At 39.4% G+C, this 20,003-nt stretch overlaps 2 protein-coding genes across 6 annotated transcripts in view; one reads left to right on the top strand and one right to left on the bottom strand.

The window, feature by feature from the left end:
- Nucleotides 1–20,003, bottom strand: part of OSTF1 (osteoclast stimulating factor 1) — a 21,674-nt gene continuing 1,671 nt past the window's right edge. Inside the window, exons 2-11 of the mRNA XM_039719214.1 lie at nt 19,304–19,974; nt 8,634–8,680; nt 7,981–8,031; nt 7,834–7,897; nt 6,514–6,567; nt 5,910–6,017; nt 5,411–5,460; nt 5,217–5,295; nt 4,650–4,748; nt 1–2,436 (exon numbers count right to left, since the gene is read on the bottom strand). Of these exons, the coding sequence (XP_039575148.1) occupies nt 2,378–2,436; nt 4,650–4,748; nt 5,217–5,295; nt 5,411–5,460; nt 5,910–6,017; nt 6,514–6,567; nt 7,834–7,897; nt 7,981–8,031; nt 8,634–8,680; nt 19,304–19,974 (1,282 nt within the window). The 3' untranslated portion in view covers nt 1–2,377. The remainder of the gene's footprint in view (nt 2,437–4,649; nt 4,749–5,216; nt 5,296–5,410; nt 5,461–5,909; nt 6,018–6,513; nt 6,568–7,833; nt 7,898–7,980; nt 8,032–8,633; nt 8,681–19,303; nt 19,975–20,003) is intronic.
- The window catches only part of NMRK1 (nicotinamide riboside kinase 1), a 10,689-nt gene continuing 10,511 nt past the window's right edge, over nt 19,826–20,003 (top strand). For all 5 annotated transcript variants that reach the window (XR_005628646.1, XR_005628642.1, XR_005628643.1 and 2 more), the window contains exon 1: nt 19,826–19,967. The gene's annotated coding sequence lies outside the window, so the exon portion shown is untranslated. The remainder of the gene's footprint in view (nt 19,968–20,003) is intronic.

Raw genomic sequence — 20,003 nt, forward strand, 5'->3', positions numbered from 1 at the left:
TTAGACAAAAAGTAATTTATTGCCTGAAAGCTTTCACAGTGATTTGTATTTCACAATATGAATAGACAGTTTCATAAAGAAAAACAAAGTTGTGGGAAAAAACCAAAAGCAGTAATTTTTGTCCTGGAGACAAATGACAGCACTCCCTAGGTGCCTGTGATGTAAATGCGCTTCCTTCAGGACACACCGGCAACAACTTTGGATACAATCCTTGGGGCTCAACTTGTGCTTCTGCCACCATTCCTATGCAGCACTTAGATCTGTCGCAGAAGAACACAGGGTCTTCTAGCAGCTGTTAACTGCACAGATGTGGGCATAACCTCTTCCTTGTATGCTGCTGAACCCGTGGCAGCAGAAGACATTACATTAAGAATTATTTATGAATACAGACTCTGCCTCCAAAGCTGCACAGAAAAAACAGTGACTTGAGCCATTCCCTCCATGTCCTGTGACACTGAAAAATTTTGTGAGCTTTGTTTTTGCAGGAAAAAGACTCACGTAACAGGTACCTGAACCTTCTTGCCTCTCGTTACAGGACTTTAAAGCTTGCACTTTGCAATTGCATAATTTTAATCAACAGTATGCAGCATAACACATGGCTTAACTATGATAAAAGGCTGAACTAGTAAAAGAGCTGGCTGATAAAATGTGAAGCAGAACAGTCTTAAATATAATGAGTTATGTTCAACAACCATTGTAATGAAAGTTAGAGAGAATAAAATGGTGAATTTGGTTTTTATTTCTTTCTCTCTAGGATCTTCAATTCACACAAAATAAAACATCACTGTTCATTTAACCACAGTATTGCAAAGGGCTGAAAGATTTGTTCTAGGTTTTAACATTTAAACAGTCTAGAATTACATCTGCAGATGACTGCTTGTGCAATGTCCCCATCTTAAACAGTTCTGGTCAATCAAACACTGCTTTTTTTGATAAGAGCTTAACAAGCTTCACTGGCATCTAGTTCATTGCAGGATGATAAAAATAAAAATCTGGCTCAATGTATTTTAAAAATGGGAAATTAGGAAGCTTTAAACTTTTTAAAATCTTTTAAATACTTAGTGTGATTTTCATTTATCCCCAAACTTCCACAAGAGCTTTTCATTTATCCCCAGTCTTTCACAAGAGCTTTTTTTTGTCTGTTTTTCTCTGTTTTTTGGTTTTATTTTAGTATCACAGACTGCTGTGTTAGAATGAATTTGTCAGAAGTCTCTATTAGAGAAGTTAGCAACAAAAAATTGAAAATGAGATTGTATCTCAAATACTTGTAACATTTACTTACCATCACAATAAGAAAGTATCTCTCAGTAATGTGCAACATTCAACTACAGCTACTTGAGCAATCTGAAGGAAATACTATTTTTTAACTCTGCAGGGAAGCTTGACAGTGGCTGAATTTATTTTCCATTTTTCTTTAATTCACAGGAAGCAGCAATACATTTTAAAAATGTTTATTCAGCTTCAGATGTCTCTTCTAAAGACACCTGTGGTATATTTGATGCACATCTTCCCTCATTATTTCAAACACACTTAAACTTTGAGGTAATTTAGGACAAGACATAAGAGCACTTGCAAAAAATAAAAGCAAAGATCAGTATTAAAAAATTTTAGACAGGATAAATAGAAAAATATTCTGTCTTCCTTTTACTACAAATAGTTTCAGCATAATACAGTTCAAAAAGCAAAATATCCAAGCCACAAAGTCCAAGTGAATTTCTAAAGCAAACCTGACTTAAGCAAGCCTTTCACCTGTGTTACACTTCAGGGAGTGGGCCCACAGCAACAGAGTAGAGAAAGTATTCCTGAGGCAGATTGTCTCAGGTCATTTTGCATCTCACTTAAGAGAGATGGAGGAAGGAAGGGAAAAAAATTTACCAAAATTTAAAATCAAACCTTGCAATGCTGTCTCCCATGAGGGCAAACAATTGCCCCTATCCATGGTAGCATCCCCATTTACGCCTGCCAGCCAGTACTGACTGTCTGTATCGGCTGCATGAAGGAACATATACCCAGGGGGATTTGGAAAATGTTAGCAGTGGTGTCCTGCTGTCCTACATGGGACCTTTGAGTATTCCAGAGTTACAAGGCACTTGCTAGGAAGGCCTGAGATGAAACCTGTGAGTTTAGAAGATGGTCCTCTGCCATATTCAGTGATAAAGGTGTGCCACACTGTGATAATTCCAAAAAAGAACTCTGACTTAAAATGTGACATCTTCTGGCTACATTAATATTATTCCTTTGCAAAGCATGCTTTTACCCTCTCATTAATATGCTGTATTGTGATAGTCTAAGTGAGATATTTTTTTAGTTGTGAAGATATGCTTTGAAAACAATATAGACAATGCAAGTTATAGTTTTCCATATGGAATTAAAAAAGCTAATCGGAGTCTTCATCATCAAGATATTCCTCTGCATTACTCAATGTTCGGACTGTACCTGGAAAGAAACAAAATTTAAAAAGAGTACTGAAAATACCAGGCACAGAGGTAACAAGACTGACATAATTCACAGAAGTGATAACCATGTTATCCTAGATTTCTGGAACAAGAAAAATGAGTAAGTTAAAAAGGAACCTGCTCAACCATTCTGAGAAAAGAAATCTAAGTGAAAAAAAATGTTTCTCATTTTTCAGGAGGAGAAGAAGCAAAGGGAGAACAAGAAGAAAAGAAATTGCAGAGCCCTGTGCTCAAGGGACCATATTTCAAGAAAGTACAAATTACTTTTCTTCTGTATATTTCTTCTGCTCCCCTGATTAGCAGCACAATTAACATAATCTTTTTGCATTTCTACGACATGATTTTAATAATTTTAATTTTTTAGAATGTACTTCAGCAATTGACATTTGAATATCTGTCTGTACATGTAAAACAAATCTGAACATTGAAGTGGAGACAAAATAAGTTTCCTGCAATAAAACAGTTTTAGAGATGACTATGATAGAAGCCATATGTAAACAGGAACAAGGGAGAGAAGACTGCTGATACAGAACTGAATCTCTGAAGAATGTTCCACATCCAGACTTAAATGCACACTAATACTTAAATGCAGACTCAAGAGACAGAAAAGTTAAATTACTGAAAATAACAAAGAAAATACAAAATACAAGAAAGGTAACAGATCAGTGGTGTCAGAGATATTATAAAAGGCCAAGTTGAGACAGAAAAACAAACAAGGATGTTAATACCGAAACTGCAGTTAGACTGAGAGTATCAGTTGTTATATCAAGACAAGCAAAAAAAGACCGGGAGTGAAATTACCAGAGACTGGTGATAGATGAGGTGACTAAGGACAAAAAAATCAGTCAAACATAATAATTTAAAGGGAGTGAAGAAGTAGATAAGAAGTAGCACAGTTATGTAGATTAGTTACTTAGCATCAGGAAATAAAACATTAGTGTAATTATTAGGACATCACAAAAGGGAAAACACCTGTACCAGGTGCCTATAATCAACATGCAAAGATGAACAAAGTGTTCCTAATAGGGATCAAGTAACTTTATGAAAATATAATATATATATAAAATAGTATGTATTATAGATACATATTTAAAGTATTATATATGTATGAATGAATGTGTATATATATATGTGTCTGTGTGTGTGTGTATGTACATACACACACACAGAGAAGGATGTCAGCCCTTTTTTACAACTGCTTTCTTCAGAACCAAGATTGGGAGAAATAATTTGCCAGTTTGTCTCGGAAATCCTGATTTTATCTCTACCAAAGAGCAGAACACTATTTTTGCTGTAACTGCTCCTTCTGGCCTTCTCAAGTTGCAGTTAGTTATTCCTCCATTTAATTACTGCAACCTCCAGGCTCCTACAGCTTAGCATTCCCTCTGTTCTCACTAGTCCTATGATGATGCAACTGCTGTACTGCATATCCCATCAAACCTGACTGTATCCCTGCCTGTGTTTTCAAGTAATTTCTTGTTTCACTTAAGAGTTTCCACCCTTACTTCAGCCAACGGAAAGCTACAGGCAATAGTAGTTACACAGTACTGAACAATTCAGTCTTTAGCTTTTTAAACTAGCCTCCTTTAACTCTTTTGGACATGGACACTATGCTATTAGGAGAGACAAACACAGTGGGAGGCAGTGAGACTATTTTAATTAACACCTGAAAGCATTCTTTCTTTATTTCTCTGTTAGTCACTCAGAGACACATAGAAATAAGAAAGTAAAAAGAAAAATTAGCAGTAAGAAAAGAAGGATCATATGTTGGTGCTTATTTGGCTTAAGTTGGAGGAACAGACAAGCATATGGAGAAAGACAGGACATTGTTTTATTCTTGCACCCTGTCCCTTTTGGTATGCTACTTTTAAAATGGCTTCCATCCTTACTTTCATTTTGTCTGAAGGGCCTGTCTTCTATTTTCATTTCTTCCCTTAGTATTTTCACACCTTCTGAACTCTTTTGCCTCTTGCTGATACAAGGTGGCATTTTGTGTGGAGTCAGAATCATGGCATATGATAAACCATCTTCCTACCGTAACTCTAAACTAACTCTCTCAAGTAAGCCCTACCAAACACAATTCTTAGCCCATGTACCTCCCAAATGGTTTTTATGGCTACCAGTATATTGGTATTTGGCTAAAGTATTAATTCTCCAAAAGTAAAATTATTATAAAAACAAAATCAGAAATACCTGCGCTCTGTTTCTTCTTAAGCAAGGAAGCACAAGCTGCATTTGTTGCCATATCTAAAGCCAGTTTCTTCTCGTTGTTTTTCAGATCTGTTCTTGCCCCTTCATGAAGAAAATTTTCATCATGAATCACAATCACAGTTATTTCTCAACCAATGCTATTATGATATTACTTTCACTAATGTGGATAGAACAATAATGGACAAGGGAATCTAACCTACTGACTTTCTGAAGCAGACCAAAAGCTATGGATGCTCTTGCATAAGCTACAATTGTTTAGGAAACTTGCTGGTTGCTCTTCCTTTTAAATAAGCAGATGTCATTGCTGTTCTTGGGGTTTAAGTGCCTCACTTTGTCTGTAAAGCAGGATGTAATTATCTTGACCAGGTGAGATGTCTACCTTCCAAACAGCTGCCAGAATTTTCTGAAAGACTTTTCCTGAAAGTCACGCAGGTGAACTGGCTAAAGACTGTAACTAAGTTATACAGAAACACTTAAGAAATACAAATTAAACAACATTCAGGAATCTAGTCTGTGCACAGACTGTCGAAACCTTGGTGAAGATTTTACCCTTTTCCAGCAGCATCTCTACAATATCTGCATAACCCTTCCATGCAGCAGCATGCAAAGCTGTGTCTCCCAATTTGTTCTGTGGAGTTAGAGGGAAAAGCAACAGGATTAAAATGCAGCAAAAAAACGTTCAGCTTCTACCAAGGGTGAGTAACATCACATCTCTACTCTAAGGATCTATGGGTTCAACCTACCTGTTGGTTTAACTCTAGGTTTGCCTGGGTAAGGAGGACATCTACTACATCTGCAGAAAACAGGGAGAGATGGTAAGAGAAGAATTAAGTGGAAAGGAATTATGCTATTTTTGCATCCATTGTAGTTAAGATTCAATGAAAGACCAATCAAATCAGCTAATGAAAATCTGTAAATCAGACTGCATTGGGCAAACAACAATTAGTCACAAAAAGAGCTTCTGCATTAAATACCCCAAATAATACTGTATTTCTTTTTGATCTGTCCTTCTTCCACTCTGCCTCTAAGTTACACTAATGAGCATGCCTGCTTCAACAGCAACAACAAAACACACAGCACTTGATGAAGCTGAACCTACCTGCTAGCCTGATTTTTATTAAAGAAAATAGAATTACATTGAAAAAATCCTGGCTTTATTATATAGCACTGCAATTTAATCAATCAGCCTAACAAGCATAACAGGAAAACCATACAACAATAATTTCAAATTAATGCTGATACCTTTATGGCCTCCATGGCATGCCCAATACAGAGCTGTGTTTCCAGCTTTGTCTAACCCATTGACACCGACTCGATTATCCAAACACTCTCTCAACCAGCTCAGGTTGCCTGAAAGACAAAACCAGTTTTGATTATCTTTTTTTTTTCTTTGGAAAGTTAAAAGAACCATTACAGGTAAATAGTACTTTTTAGATGGCATCAGTCCTCCCACGAATTTATGAAAAGAGGAAGTGATTAGCAGCAATATTTTTAATTCATTGAACAACCACTCATACCTAGTCATAACAAATAATGACAAAGTCATATGAACCCATACCAAATATCTTTTCTTCCATTCCCAGAAGACTTTTATAACCCTATGTAGGTCAATGGATGGTACCTCTACTCCTCTGTGTACAGACAAGAGAGGCAATTCCACCAGGCAGTATCTCACAGTTTCCAAGCTGTAAAACTTTGTAAAACAAGTAACTTGCTCAAGAAACAAGACAACTGAAACAGGAAGAACATCTTCATTCTAAATTTATTATTATCATCATTATTATTATTACAGTAAAAAACAAGCAAATCATCCTTTAGCAACACACAACTAAAACACCAAACATACCTCGTTTGGCCGCTTCATGCAGTGGATTATCAATAGATTCTGCTTGCTCTGCCACTGAAATGAAAGAGTAAATTCTAACTACTTCTGAAACATGTACTTGAAACCTGTGTGGAAACAGAACATATTGGATTCTAAAATGAAATTTGTGAGTGACAGACTAGTGAGATGCACTTTAATTTCCAGTGTATGGGAAACCAATTCAGAGACAACCTTGTGAAAACTTCAAACAGCATCATATTGCACAATTGGTCTAATCAGAAGACGTGTTCCTAGTACTCTTTGTTCTTAAGGTCTGCAAAAGCTTCTGTTCTGCACATACATGGAATTTTTGCAAATGTGCAGACAGAGACACCACCCCAACCCTGGTCTAAAATTGAAGCTTTACAAATACTGTCAATGGGACCATGAATTAATAGATTGTTTGGTTTATTTTAAATATTCATTTCAATGTTCAAAAGAAATTTGAATGTAGATATGCAGCATGCATAAATTAGTCTTCTTGCACATTTACATTGCAAGATTAACCTCTGATCTCTGGCAGACGGCAACAGTAGAGTCAGTTTGGAAGTCACAACCTAAAGTAAATTTTGATGTAGACTCAATGACTACACCACAGATTTCTATGAATATATTTCTACTAACTACAGGGCAGGGGAACAGAGCATTGCTACCATAATGTCTCCTGCTGGAGAAGGGACAACATGAACCAACCTAAGTCATATTGGTAGCTGTAATGAAATCTGTCATGAGACCCTGCTATTGTGCCTACAGTTCCTGGCAGGACTTGCAGGAATTGTGTTGTGTTGTCTGTACTCATGGCTTTTAAAAGTGATTTTTGTTGAATCTGAAAAAGCAGTCTCTATTCAGTCCAAACAAATATGGGATATTTAACGTGGTGCAAACCCCAAGAAACTGATGTTTTCTGTGGCAGAATATATTCACTAAAAAAACAACAAAAGGCAAGCAAACCTCTATCCTTTAGTGCTCCTCTCCTCAAAACTGAGAGTATCTCAGCATCTCTTAAGAGCATAACCAGAAACACGAACACTCAGTAAACTCAAGCTGTCCCCACGTTATAAAAACACAAGCTTGTCCACTGCTGATGTAGTCATACCTACAGTGGTTACCACTGGCAACTGATGCGGTTACCAGTGGTTACTGGTACTGCAGATGGATGTACTCTGAAATACATGGTGAAGTACTGTTAAGTACCAATACTGTGGTCCGTTTTTGAGAAGATGTCTTTTTATTTAGTGATTTCCTTTTTGTGAAAGGATCATTGTGAATGATCTTACCAAACAAAAATATTTTAGACTTTACCATAGTTGCTTGGAATTAGTCCAGTTCTCCCTTTGCAAGTTCCTTTCCACCAATTTGTATCACTCTGCAGAGAAAAGGGAAAATATTTTAGATGGGATATATTGCATCTCAGAAATATTCAGTCTGTGTGGGATATCTTAGACTCACCATGTCTGAGATGTAAATGATATCTCCTTCTTCAAAGTACAGTTCATCTGGCTTAAGAAAAAAATAAAAAAGTACACAAATAAATCTGAATGTGTGTACATAGGAAAAACAAATGCCTGGAAAAGTCACAATACATTTACCACTTCATTCAAAAGAAAAACAACTCAAATTCTCTATCTCCAAGATAATAGCCTGACACTCATAGTTTGACTTGCTTACAGCTAACTTTCTGGATCAGTAACTTTCCTAACAACACAGGAAGACTGTGGCCTTTCCAACAAAGCACTTCACAAAGGAAGCAGAGAAATATCTCTTAGGTTTGTTCACGTCATTTGGGAACTCTTTCTGGTTGGTCCCAGTTCTCCAAATCTCTTAGGTCTCAACTATCATTGCCATCTTTGGAAGAAAAAACAAATTATTCAAGATTTCTGATTTTTGGTTGTAGGTAACTGATGCTACAGTAGAAAGCATGCTGCTTTTAAACAGAGCTGTTCTTAAAAGAGACTGATGATTAATCAGACAGTTTTATTCACATTAAGACTAACTATCCATCAACAGTTCATTAAAAATTCAGAACAGTAAGTCTAATATGCCAATAATAGCAGAATTGAAGAAACATTATGGACAAACGGCTGAAGTCTAGATGTACTTACCGTTCTGGGCTCAAACGTATACAGGGCCCTGAATACTTTAACCTGCCCTAAAAAAAAAGAAACAAAACCAAAAAAAGCCAAATTAAAAAATCAGTATCAGTACCATGCTTTTAAATGCAGCCCTTAAATCCAAATGCATTCCTTTGAGCTTAACACTGGTTGCTGAATGAATTTGTGCTATCAAAGGAAATCATGATGAAAAGACCCAGCAACCTGCGTTAAAAAACCCAGCAACATGAGTTATGAAGGAAACTGGCCACCGGCTCAGTTACATCTAAGTAGCCTCTTCTGCACACTTAACACGGTCTTTATAGCTCACTGGGCAACAGAAGCGTTGTCATTGATTTCTGAGGAAAAGAGCAATTTCACTCACATATACCTTCACACACTCATACATGCTGTTCGTACTTTTATTAGTAACACCAAATCTGTCAAATGACAAAGAATTAAGGAAAGAAGAAACAAACTAGTGGCCAATGTCACCAACAGGTTCTTACACTTACTTGCAGTCATTATTAGGAAAATAATGCAGTAACACAGAACTCATAAAGAAAAATGACAAATGGTCACAAAGTCCTATATAATCTACATCTGAAGTCCTGTTCTATTCAGATGCTGAACATAAGGCATAGGGTTTGCAATTCCAGTAAGTGGCTAACAGATGTTTTAATAGGGCACTTTGGAAGAGACTGACAGCAGCATTGAAGCCAAGAAGAAAATAACCTTAATGCAGAGAGGTTAAAATTAAATTGCATAAACTGCAAAAGAAGCTTCCTACAAACTTTTTAAAAAGTTCAACAGGTACATTTCAAGAGCATGAACCAAAAGTAAAAATATAGAAGAAACACGTGTATCACATAATTTAATTAGTTAAACTGCTGGAGTCCATTTGACTTACTAGAGGAATATATTAGGCAGACTGTTCTGTATCGTTTACTTTTAGGTATCTGAAGTCTTAAGCATGTAGGTTTATTTACTTTTAAATGTTGTAAGCTTTTAGGTTACACACAGGTTCTTACATTATATGTGTTTATACAGATTAGCTTGTATAAAGTTGCAGAGTTTGATCCATCAGGAGAATGTGTGACTTAGGTCACATTAGGTCCAGGCTATTTTGTGTACTCAGAGAAACTAATGAACTTACTACCAAAGGCCACAGTAAAATAAAGTGCACACATGCAATGTTTCATATTGTTTACTAAATGGAGATAAGTGAGTAAAGACAGAGTAGGTACAAAGAATAAGCCTTTACATTTCTAATTAAGAACCATCATCTCTAGAATTTTGTCCTTTTTTTTTTTTTCCTCCTACTAGATGTAGTCTTTATTATCCTGGTATCTAAAATCTTAACCACAAAAGTGATCATTTTAGAATGTTAACTTTAGAAATGAGATTCTGGAGGTCTATATGCTGACCACCTTGAGAAAAGAGGATGGTACCCAACTGCAATTTTGCAGCATCCCTCTTCAACTGTATTTTCAAATGCCTCTGATATTCCCTAGCAACAGTAATGCCAAGGTACACTTGCCAAGGCATAACAACTATGAGAGACATTTCTGTAGTTCTCTGTTCTCAGGCTTTTTTATGACGAAGTGTATGTAAAACTATAAAAATAAGATGAATCTGTGTAAACACACTGCCAAGTGCATGTAGATAGTGTAGATACTTTTTTCCCCCCAATATGTAATTGCTCTTCCCAGTTTCTAATTTTTAATAACAGGAATTCAATTTGGCTTTATTGGTTGGTTCTCTCTTTCACACAGCAGCCATTTCCTAGACATAAAAGGTCCAACACTTCTCAAACCTTTCTCCTAGAAACAAAATACTTCCAACTGTGGCAACTGCTAAAAAGAATGAAACCTGAGTGATGTTTACCTATACAGAGATGATGAACAAGGACAGCACACAGTAATGCACCCTGGACTAAAGAGCTTTAGCATGAAATGTGAACTGCAGCTGTGGAGAAAGTAAGCAACAATGACCAAAAAAACAAGAAAGAAGAAAAAGACGAAGACAAAGAACAAGAGATGACAAGACAGGATAGAAGACAGGCATACTGACCCTTTTCCTTGGCTTTCTCACACAGAAGAGACAAAAACAAAAGACAGAACTGCACACTAACAACTATGGAGACTGTGACCATCATGCACCAATCTTAGTGTTTAATGTAAGTAAGAGGAGGAAATGGACAACAAAAGGGAACAGTAAGAAATATTAAAAGGGGAAATAAGAAGATGGCAGAAGACAGGGAAAAGGAGAAATATGCATTTGTGTGTTTCGTATGTCTTTCATACTAATGTCCTGCATATGTGCCAACAGATTTGCTAAAGCCATCACACCCATAGGGGCAACGGCTGGAAATACTGATGCTGATTACAGTACGGCTAACACATTGTGTAACAAAAGGCAATTAATTTTTCATTTGTTTGTGGGTTTTTTTAAAATTCTATAAACCTGAAACAGGGAGTTACTTCCCCAATGTCCAACTGTGGTGTCATAGACAGACCAACACATGCTAAAACACTCTTCTGTGATGAAATACAAAGTACAAATCTGCATTTATAGAACTACAGGTCTCGTTAATATTAATTTTACAGTACTTTATACTGAAGTTAAACACTACTCATTACTGGCACTGATCTTTTGAAAATGGATTGATAAAAAGATATTTAGCTTGTTTACTTTGCTTTATTTAAGAGCTTCAACAAAGGGACTTTAGAATTTGTAAATTTTGATTTTTTGGTACCAAATTCTAATGCAAAAATACAGTCTAGAAGATTAAAATAATAAAATGTTAGCATGCAAAGGACACATCAGACTTGAATCCTAGTTTTGCAAACAAGAGAAATTGTATTTTATTAGGCACGTGGGTGCCTAATCACTGGGAGTGACTTTTACCTACCTATCTCTAGGCATGCAGACATAGCTTGCATTGGCAGACATTTTTACTTTGGAGGACACAAAAAGTTAGAAAGCACCTGAGGTGTTCGTCTGTTTCCACTTACTACCATCTCTCTAGTACACACCATGTTTCAAGATTCCGGTAGGACAGTGAACCAGTGATTAGCACCGATTTGAACTTATCAAAGTTGACTGACTGCACCTCCCCAGCACATACTTTTAAAGGACAAAGTATGACATAGAGCACATGTACTTTTTTAAAATTTCAAGGCACCAGACACACATGAATTACTTTATTCTCAGCATGATTAATGAGAGGAGTATCCCTTTGCAAAGCAAAGTACATGGAAGAACATGGCAGTGATATGTCCCACAACAAATCTTTTTCTAAGCACGGGGACAGATTCAAAGGGGTCTTCTTTTCAGTTCTTTTCAGTCCTGTTATGCCCTGGTCTGCTCAATGGATTTAGGGAAAGGTTGGTTGAGTCATTTAGAGCAGTGTTCAGGAGCAACACCAAAAATCTTCAATAACAAATTTTTACATGCAAATTTCCAGAACATTAAGGTAGAATTTAGTACTTGGCAAATTTTAAAGCAAAATCCAGACAAACTAAGGCACTTCAGAAACTTTAGTTTAGCCACCTTTAACTTAACCAGATACAGGACATTAACTAAGGCCTTGACTGGAATTTTTTTGTCTGGTTTACAATATATTTCCAGAAGTTAGACAAAGAAATACAGAAAGAAAGGATAAGAATAGAAAAATATCACCACCCATGGACCTATGAAAAGACTAGCAATTTTGATGTCCACATTAAAGTGATAGCCACAACCTTGATCCATAAGGAAAATCTCATGAAGGACAAAGTTAAATGTATTATCATATGCTCAGGTTCAGGTGGGAATGCCCAGGTATCTCCAAGAGGGGAGCAGAAATTAACACTCTCTGAACACTGTGGATCACTTGCAGTTCTCTCCGGTGGAAGGCCTTAGAAATTGGTCTGGGGCCTGGGTGGTTTATGTCACCTTCTAAGATATGACAGCTGCCTTTCAAGTCAGCGTAGTTGAGCTAGTTATACCCCACCAGCAAGGATGAACACCTTCAGGCTAAGTCTGAATGTCTGACACCTTCCTCACAGAAGGGAGTTTTCACACCTGAGCCAGCTGAGTAAGGGAAGACATGACAAAACACTTATAGGCCTCGTCCCTTATCTGGCTCAAACCCCAGTTTCTTGATAAACATGGGCTGATTTGTGGTCATCCTCTGGAGCTCACTCTCTCTACCTGATCTTCCACATCATCAGCAAAGCACACCCTGCTTTTGCAAATTTCTGTATTTCAGTAGTATTTCAGTCTCACAAAACCCAAACTTTAGTTGTAAGACTGTCTTCTCCCTTCTTATGGAATTTGAATTAAACATTCGCAAAACAAATACCTGACAAGCAAAAAGCATAACTTATACATACTAAACAGATACAAATACTCTTCGCATACAAACCCAAGTCACAACTTGCCAAACCCTCCCTTCAGCAATGCACCATAGTAAAGGAGTCAAACTAACTACTCTCTCTAACTAGCAACATAAAACTCATGTCTGGTTGGGTCGACCCCACATATTTTAATTTATTTTGAATAACTTACCTGTAAACTTCTCCAGCGTTTCTGAGGAAGGGAAACATGCAACTTATAATTCTAAGAGGATCCTTTCCCCTGCTAAGCGCATAAAAGCAATGAAATAGAGAACAGTAAAGACAGCTTAAAAACGCAGCTTCTGACAGATACTGAAGAGAGATACCTACACTGCTTCATAATGCTAAGTAATAAAAAGACCTCACGAAACCAAAATATCATTTTCTAAAAAGACTGAAAGATTTTTGTTTTCTTCTTACAACTCTGAGGTTTATTTTTAATCAATTGCAGTATCATTAACAAAAGACTGCTTCCAAAGAAGTGTTAAGTAAGGAGCACAGTAAAAAGGAGTTACTGTTTCTCTCACAGTGACTTTTTTTCTCCACTTCCTTTCTGTTCTTTCACTCTAGCTTCTCTAAACCACCACACACATTAGCATTAAAATCCCCTCTACCACCAAAACATTCTCCACTCTCTTATTTGCTTTCAACCCATCTAATGAAAAGCTAAAAAAGAAAAAAACTGACCTATACCTGCATGGCATAACTTACTTAGGTATTTGTGTTAGGCTGGTATTTCAGCACCAAAGGGGAGATAATGGAATTTAATTTAGCTATCAATTACTATCACGTCCTCAAACATAAAACCACCCTGACACAGTTCTTGGTTCAAAACACGCACATTTTAAACAAAGTAATGATGGTGCTAAGTCAATGTTCACAGGAGCTACCAAGGCATGGTCCCACTGGACTGGTATAAGTAATTTGTTAGCATCTGCCATAAAGAGCTAAAATCAAATCTCACTGACTCGAGTAAGGTGCTACTAATCAGCAGCATATTTTCATTAGCTACATTAAGACTGAGTAGCTCAAGACTACCATAAAAATCAGAATAACTAACTCAAGATGAACTGACTCACTGTGTGTTACAAAGCACTGTCAGTGCCTACAGGACACAGAGGGATAATCTCTGTGCTGTAGAAAATCAGAATTGACTATGGTAATCTACAGTTAGTTAAAAAAACACAAGTCTGTCAACCTCTTAAATGGTTCAACCTAATCATCAGCCACCTTTCTCCTTGCTGCTACAATGCTGGACAGCAACAGTTCAGAATAAGTTACTCAAGCACCAACTTGATTGAAAACAACTAACCTGAACCCTTACCTGTAGCAAATGACACAAAAGGTGAAAATATGCAAAGTCTGTTCCAATACCTGACAAACACTTTCAGTGGCAAAATTTTCCATAATATCCAACCTAAACTTCCATGGCACAACTTGAGGCCATTTTCTCTCATCCTATCATTTGTCACTTGGGACAAGAGAAAAGCACACACCTTTGTACAACCTCTCTTCAGATAGTCATAGAAAGCAATAAGGTCTCCCAAGCCTACTCTCCAGACCCTTCACCAGCTCCACTGCCCTTCTCTGGATTCTCTCCTGCACCTCAATGTCTTTTTTGTAGTGAGGGCCCAGAAACAGACACAAGACTTCAGGTGCAGCCTCACCACCCAATACAGGGGGACAGGTACTGTCTGCTGCCCACACCATTTTTCATGCAAGTCAGGATGCCAGTGGCCTTCTTGGCTACCTGGGCTGGCTCACGCTCAGCCAGCTGTTGACCAACACCTTCAGGTCCTTTTCCACTGAGAAGCTTTCTAGCCTCTCTGCCCCAAGACTGTAGCACTCAAAACTGGAAAACAAGGTGCTTTGCACACAGGTCTCCAAACAGGTACCGAAGTACTGGAAATACTTTTTACAGGAGTGCCATTTGTACTTTGGCATTTTGCTCGCAGACACAGCAGAGTTCAACGTAGCATTTAAGCATTGCCACAACGAGACAGAAAAAGGTGGAGTCCCCAGTGTTTAGAGAACCATCCTCAACTTCGAAGTAACGCTTACCAGAAAGGGGAAGTGAACACAGAGAATACATGTTGGGGGAGGGGGAAAGGGCATACTAAAAAATGCAAAGGATAGACTGGTACCAGCCTAGATGACAAACTGAGGTATCCAGGAACAACCATGGACTGCACTAATCAGTGTCTGGAATGGAAGGAACAAATGTCATTTCATTACAGAAAATCAGAAGCAAAAATATTCTCAAAGAAGATATAAGAGAACACAACATCACTGTCATAGCCTGATGCTGAAATCTTCTGTTTCTTATAAATTTTATTTTTATGAATACCAGCATGCCTTCACTTGCAGGAAGCTTGCTGGAGGTCCCAGCAACTTGCAGTAATAAGAGGGTTTGAGGTCAGAAATGAAAGCTTGTAATTCATACTGAAAGCAGACTAGAAACTGTTTAATTGTTTCTCTGACACTTTTTTCCCCTCAGACCTGATGATTACAGTGTATGTCCCCACATCCACATGCTCACATCTTCCTAGCTAACAGAAACCTTTCTTTGAGTACAGAAGAAACCCAAACCACCATCACTTATTTAAAATTTAAGCCGACTGCCAAGGCCTTAGGCATGTGACTCAATGTAAGTGTTCTGCTCCTGTGAATGCTGTCACAGCTCCTACTTCACCTTAGAATTGAGATGAACTTGTTTATGACTCAAACTAAGTATTTATGTCAAGAACCCTACTTTTACCTCTGACGGCGACTAGCGGGAGAAAAGTCAACAAGACTGCATTGAGGTAGCAACCCTTTATGTTAAATCCTTATATTTCCTCCTGCCTCCCTCTGAACTGGAGTAATTCAAAACTCTAATTTCCTTGGCAGAAAGGCTGGTCTTTCTCCATAAAATATAAATGTTGTCTCAACTCTAGGCCAGGATCAACAAACCTTACTGTGAACATCAAAGTAAGGTTTTTTAAAAATATCAGTACACCCCTTTCATCTCCCCAAAAGCTTTTGCTGCACACTATACAAGGCTCTAATCAAAAAGACATCACCAGACAGTTAGCACCCTTCAAGAAAACACTGTTTAAGTAACAGACAACTAAGCAGAAGCCCTTAAAGCTTGTCAAATCCAAAGGACTTAATAAGCAACTTTTGTAAACAGGATTAATATCCAACATGATATGAACACTGCAAAGAATAATGTAGTTTGAGACATCAGCAGATTTCTTAAAAGATGGAGGGGAAACCCTACTCTTGCATAATGCTGACAGAAAGTATGTTTCTGCTATTTTTAACATCCGCTCCATTCTGTTTTGTTTTTGATAGCGAGTCTAAGTAAAAACTACAGCTAGAAAACAGTTACAATACAGTTACACAAGAAAAGCAAAGCACTTCTTTAAAAAAAAGCATCAAAACACTATAAACTAAAGAATTTAGAGTCTTTACAAACAATCTTGTCCCGTACCCAAGGGCTGACTACCGACCCAAAAGACTAGCCCAAGTGTTCACAAACACAGTTGTCATACATGGATGTCAAAACCATCTCTCTGTAACTGAAATCCTTATGTGCTGTGCACACAACAGGATTTACACAAAAGCAGTCTGTCAGAAAAAATGTTCTCATGTACAGAAGAAAATGGCAGTGTCACAGCTAGTTGGTTTACCCCCTTCATATCACCTCTTTTCCCCACGTTTTTAAAGCACTAAACTCAGGTCCAAAATCATTGAGTTAAGCAGTGAAGACTCAAGTGTTTTAAAAAGGAAATTTATTTCACTATATATTTTCACTTCCCCACCACCGAAATATTTCCCTCCTTCTCTGTCCAATCTGCACCTCTTAATTCCCAAACACATAGCAACCATTGTCTGGTTTTCTCTCCTGTCTGTCCTGAACGGTAGCAATTAATCAGCAATGCAAGGAGGCTTGCCGTGTCCTGACAGAACTTAAAGACTTGATACCTAATAATCAGTGAAGAAAAATCAACACAACTTGGCCAAAGGCACCAAGACATTCTAGCAAATGCAGTCAAAATGCCACTGAGACAGCCTTCCACTGCTGTAGAAACTATATCACCACATAAAGTTCCTATATTTATGTCTTTAAATAACATCTATCTATAACCCTAAGAAATTCGATCACAGTATCAAAGGTGTATTATCTGTATTCTGTATTAACATAAAGTCAGACATGCAACTGCAGAGATATTTTGAAGTATGCTAGAAGGCAATCCTTTTCAGAAAAACTACTTTGAAAAAATTTGACACAACAGATTTCACAAAATTTTCTCTCCTCAGAAGTCAGGGATTTGGAAAAATTAATCTTATTACCCCTTAATCAGGTCTGAAAGTCATTAGCAAGACAATCTTACTTTCTTTGTCTTCCTTCTCCTACAAATTTCCTTTTGCTGTGTCAAGCACTCATGTTGGTAAACCAGCTCAGCAAGTTCATCAGACATAAAAATAACCTTACGCAGATACAAATAACCATACATAAAGTTGAGAGCACCAGCAGCTTGTCATGTAACAAAATGGAACAGAAAGGAATGGTGAGGGCAAGGAACCTGTCCTTTTGATGACAGTCCGCATTTTATCAGATCAAGCACATCACAAACTGCACCCCACCAAACCAGGGAGAGACACCTAGTATTAGACAGAACACTCTGAGTCAGTCTGAGAGCTCCTGTAAGTCAGGCAGGGCTACAGCCTCTAACACCTTAAGAATCTTACATTAAATTTGACTCATCTTCTTGGAAAACAGAAAACTGAGGTATCAATTTCATCAGAAAATCACATTTTTCATACATATTCAGCTGTGAAACACCACATCCCTTCAGAAGCCTGCAGATTTTCTCTGTACTGATTAGTTTTGGTAAGAGTCCACAACAGCAATGCTTTTATTACTGTCTTTTTAATTTCAAGTAAGCTGTTTTCAAAGAAGCTTAGCAAACTACAGAGCAGAGGCAATTCTTCTGAGGATGGAATTACAGCCAGAGAGCTTCAGCAGATTTTGCTCCTGCAGGCAGGATGCAACTGATGGTTTAAATAGTCTAAACTTGTTTCTTGACTTCAAATTAAAAATCTGTTTTATAAGTTGTCTAGTTAAAATACTCAATTAGGCTAAGCATGATTATTATTTTTTTTTTTTACATCGGCATTTCAAACAGTATTCTAAGTGCAAAAAAATTTGAAGTTTGGAATTGAAGTTTGGATATACTTAGGGATCAGAGAATTCAGAGATTGGGAGACATCACAGCGGATTTTTAATTTCTAAGTAAGAATTTAAGCTTTTACACTGACAGATGATACAAAAACATTATAAATAGCCATTAAATTTTCCAGAACAATTCCTTACTTAAAAAAACCCAAAACCCTAAAGTTAATGGTTAAATTTGTGACAGAATAATGTATATTTACCTGAAAAATTTCACTTCTATTTTAAGATTTAAAACTATGCAACTTCCAATGGATTTTCAATTTATTTTTGGAAAAAGCTATGGTCATATGAATTTTTTTAGAAAATCGGCTTTGCAGTAATTTTTTCTGAAAAAAACACAGGGGCAACACCTTACACATTGAGGACTAAATGCACTAGAAAGGGTCATGTGCACATCGATACCTGAATTTCAAAGAATATATTTAGAGTTTGGCTGTCAGGAATCCTACAAGGAAAAACAGTGGATTCAATCTTTAAAGCTTAAAAATGTTGCTTGCGACTACACTATAAAACTGATTTTATGCGTTAATATAATGCCAACCCGTGCAATCACGAGACAAACCCCAAAGCACTTCAGCGCTGTTTCTTAAAAGGGTAAAGGGCTTCCTGTGCATTTCAGGCTACGCAAGCAGCTTCCGGACAGCCACCGCCGGGCGGGCACGCCACGACGCCAAGTGCCATCGCTGGGCACCGCGGCTCCGCGCTGCACACGAGCTCAGGGAGGGCTCTGCCAAGCCCGCGACACGGGGAGCCTGTCGCCGGGAGATGGCTCCGACCTGGGGCACTCCCCAGCCTTTTCCCGAGCTAGAGCGGGCGGGGGTCCGGCCCAGACTCGGTGACCGAGGGCAGCTCCCGCTGCTTTCCAGCCACGGGAGGGGCAGCCCTCCCCGCCGACACCAGGTTCATGGCGGCAGGGTGCGGTCCCGAACGGAAGGACGGCTGTGCCCGCTCCCACTCTCGCCCGGGCTGCCTGAGAGCGCAGACCCGAAACCCAAGCCATTCACGTATCAGCAGCAGCAGGCTGCGTCGCGCCCCGCGCGGCAAGGACGGGCCAGGCCGCTCTGTCCTTCCCTCACCTGGCTTGGCCGGTTTAGGTGGCGGCTTAGACATGGCTGGCCTAAGCACGGACGGGGCAGCGGTGCGACGGCGATCGGCTGCCCGGGCGCGGGGCCGCGGTGAGAGGCGGCGGTGCGAACCCCGGCAGCCCCGGGCGCGGCGCGGCAGCGGCAGCAGGAGCCGGGACGAAAGGCGAGTCCCGGCCGGTCCCTCCCGCCCCCGCCGGCCGCCGGAGCTGCCCCGGCGCCGGGCCGCACGCGGCCAATCAGCGCGCGCCGCGGGACGAGGCCCCGCCGCTTCCCTCTCCGTCTCGCTCCGGGCGGGGCCGGCCCGAGCGGCTGCGAGGGGGCTGCTCCCTGGACGTCGGCTGGGGCGTCGTGTGCGCGGGACCGCCCCGGCTCGGGGGCGGGCGCGCCCCGCGCAGCTCCGTGACGGGACGTAGGAGGCGGGCGCTCCGCCTGCGCGGAGCCTCGCTGGCGGAAGGACGTGCTGCCAGCACCCTCGCGGCGTGGTTGAAGTTAAGTGCGAACTCCGGAGGCGCTGGAGCGGTGGAACTGGTGGAGCTGGCGGAGGCGCGGCCGAGACCCTCCGGCAGCGCCGCTGTGTGGGCCCATAGCTGTGAGAGACGTTCCCGGTCCGGGTCCGGTGCGCCTTCGGTGGCCCCGTGCGGGCAGCGTTGCCGCGGTATGCCCTTAAAAATGGGGTGACTGCAGTGATGTG

Source organism: Passer montanus, unplaced genomic scaffold (assembly GCF_014805655.1).
Source record: "Passer montanus isolate IOZ18808 unplaced genomic scaffold, ASM1480565v1 scaffold105, whole genome shotgun sequence".
Classification (NCBI taxonomy): Eukaryota; Metazoa; Chordata; class Aves; order Passeriformes; family Passeridae; genus Passer; species Passer montanus.